Raw genomic sequence first — 5170 nt, forward strand, 5'->3', positions numbered from 1 at the left:
TTCAAACAGAGCCTTCGCCTCATGTACAGCGATATCAGCACACAATTTAACCTGGATTATGTCCACGGTTTTTTCTTTGCTTACCGCCAGGTCATGCAGACTTTTCAGCCAAGACGACGTAATTTTGGCATTATAATCCAAAGAATCATATCTCATCATAAGCATGAGGATTATTAGGTGCAACATAAAAACCATCTAGCTTATAATTGAAGTCGGTTGATTTTATCTGGGGCTACAAGTTGAGAAAAAAAAAAAAGAATTACACGAGACGTCATATATAATTGAACAAAAAAAAATCGATTATTCCAAATTACTATTACCACTTTGGGTGTTGACATAGAAGTCCTAGCATTCATTCTTTTGTGCAAATCCTGCAAATGCAACAATTAAAGCGCTTACTATAGTTTAATATTCGTACCCTAATAAATATAAAGGCGTTCATTATAACAAATTTGTCAGCTTTAGCATATCTACCTCATCAATGACAACATGAATGTTTTCTTCAGGTCATTGCACAAGCGAGCGTACGGCTTGTCCCAGAGTAGTGACCTCGTCATTAGGAAATGGAACTCGTACTTTAGCAAACTTGTTGTTGTATAAGTTCAACACTTCCAGTTTCTTACATTTGTCACGGAGGGCTATGCCATGAACCTTAACCTGTTCAAACTGGTCGTAATGTAACACGTATCCCTTGGCAACTTTAACTTTAAGAACTTGCCCATCCTTTTTGAGATAGAGGGAACGTATACAAGACTGCTGCTTGCTAGTAACGCCCTTCTCCTACATACATTTTTTTAATTAATTAGAAGTAGAATATACAACGGGTAGTGTATAATTTGAATAAATATAAAGTAGTAGCTACCTCACCTCGCCAAAAGCGGGAATTATCATTACCGGCGATGAAAAGAATGTGGTGTCATCAACTAACTCCGTCTTCTTTGTCTTCTTTGACCTGGCCTCCTCCTCCAATGTCAGCTCCTTTGGCGTGACCTGAACTACTTCCTCCTTAACTACCTGATCTTCCTCCTCAAATACATGATCCTGATCCTTTACCATGTCCTTCTCGACTTCCTTCTCGACATATAAGACCTCATCATCATCACTTATCATGTCCTCGTTTACCTTCTCCTCTGCTTTCTTTATGACTTCACAAACCATAACCAACTCTTCTTCATATGGCTGCTCCTCCTTTTATACCATTCTTATTATCGACCTCGCCATTTTCTCAAGCTGCATGCCTACGTAGTACGTAGAAGTTACAGTGATTTACGTAATCTAAATTAATAACGATGTCAGTTTTAAATTATGTTGAATAAAATACAGTATATATATATGAATGGGATCATGTGAGTATGACTCATATATTTGAGGACTGAGGATTAATACCTTCATAGGTATTTAGGGTGGAACAAATAAGGGCAAATTAGTCATTTTATGAGCCACTATATAAACTCCTTTTTTACAGCCAAAACCGTTATTTGCTCAGAAATCTGCTTCTCCCTCTAACTTCTCTCTACTGTAACATGTGTTTTCCATTGTTGAGGCCGGGAACTCTAGAATTTAGGCGTGATCTCAGTTTTTCTTCTCATTCTTATCAATTATTATACTATTTCAATCATATTCGTATGTCAGGTACGTTATTGTTGTTAATTTCATCTTTTATGTTCTCTTTAATGTGTAATTTCAGCTTTAAATCACATATTTTTCCTTTATTTGTATCTATGTTTTGAATTAGTAGTCATCATACTGCGTTTCTTCTACTTTTGTTTCTATACTTTCAATTTCATCTTGCTTTATTTGTTATTTTCAGTTTAATTTTTTTTCCCCTAAATTCGCTACGTTTTTATTGGACTTATAGGTTTTCTGCTCTAATCTCCGCATATTCAATCATCATCCCGATGTCTGGTACGTTATTGTTCTTAATTTTAGCTTTATTTTCTCTTTATTTTGTACTTTCAGCTTCCAATCACATGTTCTTTTATTTTTTGCCAAATATTCCCAATTTTTAGTCATCTTTACTGCTGTTCTTATAATTATTGTACCTAAAAATATTTTATGTGCATTTTAATTCTTATTTCATGTTTTACGTTATGTTTGCCCTAAGATTAAGTTGTAATATTGATATTCTTACAAAATATGATTGTTGTGATATAAATTGTCTAATTTAGTAAAAGCTGATGGGTGTGATATGCATGTAGTCTCATTTCATGCCTTACAGCAAGTGTGTTTTTGTTTTCCAAAATATGTGATATTGTTTTCCAGAATACTTGATATTGTTTATGGGGATATGTAACATTGTTCAGTCACCAGTGTGATATTGTTTTCCTTACACCATGTGCGATATTGTTTTACAGAATATGTGATATTGTTTTCCTGAATTTGTGATATTGTTTAGTGGGATATGTAACATTGTTCACACACCTGTGTGATATTGATTTCCTTCATATCTCTTAAATTTTTCTTGTTTGTTTACATTGTACTTTTGTTGCTATTTCTTGCCAGATCCTACGAGTATTGTAACCTCTTCTTCCCCTAACGATATTTATGATTCTGCAATTATCTCTAACCATAGTAACGATATTCTTGAGTCTTCAATTACTTCTACTGTACATATTGAACCACCTGATGGACCTAGCTCTACTCCACATATTGAACAACATTCTGTTCCTTCTCGTGTGCATCAACTTCTTTTGGACTCCACACCTGGTGGTAGTGAATTGTGGATAAGGAAAGTTGCACTTGAGTTTAAACCTCATATTGGACAGTTTTTTGGGACCTTGGAAGAAGCTATTAGTTTTTATGGTGTGTATGCAGAAGCATGTGGTTTTGAACCTAGGAAGTCTTCCCAAAAAAGGTCTGTTTTTGGTGATGTGCAGTATAAATTTGTTGTTTGTAACCGTGAAGGTTTTAGAGATCATAAGAGGAAGGCTATTGTTTTACATAGTGGAGAGGAGCAGGACACTCCAAAGCCATTTGATATTAGAAACACTAAACTAACTAGGATTGGTTGTACTGCTATGATTGAGTTTCGTTATAATGGGAATGGGGATGTTGTTTTCCAATTTCGTGAGTGGCATAATCACCGTCTTTGTTCACTTAGAATTCAACAATTTAAAAAAAAACACAGGCACCTCCATCTTTACCATAAAAGACAATTATTGATCATTCAAGGGTTAATCAAGGCCCAACAACGACATTTAGAAATGTCAAGGAATATGTAGATGGCTATGAGAATGTTGGAGCTCAACTGGTTGATTTTAAGAATTTTGGAAGGAATATCAAATGTTTCATAGGATATCGGGATGCTCAACTATTGTTAACCATTTCGAGGATAAACGTGATACCAATGAAGGTTTTTACTTTGCTTATGAGGTGGATTCTGGGAAATGTTTGGTTCGTGCATTTTGGTGTGATGCAGAGTCTCGTAGAAACTACGCTTTGTTTGGAGATTACATCACTTATGATCCAACTTATAGTACGAATAGTTATTATATGGTTTTTACTCCTTTTACTGGTGTAGACCACCACAAAAGGCCAGTTACTTTTGCTGCTGCATTGTTATTTCATGAGGATGAAGACTCATTCAAGTGGGTCTTCGAAAAGTTCCTAGATGCTATGGGTTAGCGAGAGCCACACTGTATAATAACTGATCAATGTGCTGGAATAAAGAAGGGTTTGCGTGCTGTTTTCAAACATGCTAGGCGTAGATATTGCATGTGGCATATCATGCAAAAGCTCAGTGATAAGGTTGGGCCTGCAATATCGAAAGAGACTGATTTTGTCAGTCGTTTGAATGCTATTGTTTGGGATGCTGAGTTAAAACCTCTGGAATTTGAAGAAAAGTGGTCTCAGTTGGTTAATGACCATAATCTTGAAGGTAATTCCTGGTTGTCAACCATGTTTTGAAAAAGGAGAAAATGGATTCCAGCTTATTTTCATGATATTCCTATGGGTTTTCTATTAAGAACAACTCAACGATCTGAGAGCCAGAATAATTTTTTTAAGCGTTTTGAAAATGCACATGGTACACTTGTTGAATTCTGGATGCGGTTTCAAAGCGCCATTGATGTACAGCGCCATACTCAAAAGCAACTTGATAGAGATGATGATTGTACTCTTCCAAAATTATCAACTTCTCTTAAGTTGGAAGCTCATGCTTCCAAGCTTTATACACATTCTGCTTTCGCATATTTTCAACTAGAAGCTACTGCTTCTATTTTTTCCCTTAGTGTTGGTGGTTTCACACCACCTGCCAATGGTATAGAGGTAATTGGTATAGCTGATTCTAGAACGCAGAAGACCTATCGAGTCGTCTACAATTCTATAACCAATGATGCTGAATGTTCTTGCAATTTGTTCAACAGAAAGGTTATTATTTGGAGACACATTATCTGGGTTTACTCTGGGACACAAGTACACACTTTGCCTAATAAGTACATCCTTATGCGATGGATCAATAATGCACATAAGATCCCTCTTTATGGTTTACATGGCGAGTTAATGGAAGACTTTGATGCCACAAATTTAAGAAAGCTGGAGATGTGCAAGTTATGGTCAGAGTTCTATGCAACTATCAGCGTGCTGAAGAATGTGCCTACCAATGACATCACTAATCTTGTTGACACACTGAAGCAATTTAGGGTCAAACTCAATCCGCAATCAGAGTCAATGACCAAAGAGCAGGAGTTGGAGATGCTTCTTGGATGCAGTTCCCCAACTGAGGTGAGGATTTGACCACCTCGTCAGACTAAGAACATGGGTAGTGGGAAGAGAATGATCTCCAAAAAGCAACAATGCATAGCCAAAGTGGAGAAGCCTAAAAGGCTTTGCCGTAATTGCAAACAAATGGCTCACCATGATAAGCGTAACTATCCTAATGCTTTTGTACCTGATGCCGACAATATGGTATGATCACCATGACAAGTCTGTGTATGAAACTTTATATATAGTCACGAGTCAAAAACAATATTACACGTTATTATTTATAATATCACATCTTATACTAAACAGTATCACTATTTCAGGATAACAAAATGTGATATTGTTTGTAATGGTCACGAGACAGAAATAATATCACACGTTATCATAAATAATATCACTGCTTATATAAAACAATATCACTATTTTCACCTTATTTTTATATTTTCCTGGGGAGTTTTAGAAACAATAC

At 36.0% G+C, this 5170-nt stretch overlaps 2 protein-coding genes across 2 annotated transcripts; both read left to right on the plus strand.

Annotated features, from left to right (window-relative positions):
• Nucleotides 1-1625: 1625 nt before the first annotated feature.
• LOC141630937 (protein FAR1-RELATED SEQUENCE 5-like) lies at nt 1626-3624 on the plus strand. The gene is made up of 3 exons (XM_074443672.1): nt 1626-1632; nt 2503-3066; nt 3263-3624. The coding sequence occupies exons 1-3, from the start codon at nt 1626-1628 to the stop codon at nt 3622-3624; spliced, it is 933 nt and encodes a 310-aa protein (XP_074299773.1).
• Nucleotides 3625-3726: 102 nt separating this feature from the next.
• Nucleotides 3727-4734, plus strand: LOC141630938 (protein FAR1-RELATED SEQUENCE 9-like). The gene is made up of 2 exons (XM_074443673.1): nt 3727-3877; nt 3929-4734. The coding sequence occupies exons 1-2, from the start codon at nt 3727-3729 to the stop codon at nt 4732-4734; spliced, it is 957 nt and encodes a 318-aa protein (XP_074299774.1).
• The last annotated feature ends 436 nt before the right edge of the window (nt 4735-5170 follow it).

Source organism: Silene latifolia, chromosome Y, assembly GCF_048544455.1.
Source record: "Silene latifolia isolate original U9 population chromosome Y, ASM4854445v1, whole genome shotgun sequence".
NCBI classification, from domain to species: Eukaryota; Viridiplantae; Streptophyta; class Magnoliopsida; order Caryophyllales; family Caryophyllaceae; genus Silene; species Silene latifolia.

What these genes read in the sequence shown, in the direction of transcription:
- LOC141630938 (XM_074443673.1), top strand. Translation starts at nt 3,727, where the DNA reads ATGCAAAAGCTCAGTGATAAGGTTGGGCCTGCAATATCGAAAGAGACT. An exon ending in TAATGACCATAATCTTGAAG is followed by an intron (nt 3,878 to 3,928) that starts GTAATTCCTGGT and finishes AATGGATTCCAG; the next exon opens with CTTATTTTCATGATATTCCT.
- LOC141630937 (XM_074443672.1), top strand. An exon ending in GGATGTTGTTTTCCAATTTC is followed by an intron (nt 3,067 to 3,262) that starts GTGAGTGGCATA and finishes GTTGATTTTAAG; the next exon opens with AATTTTGGAAGGAATATCAA.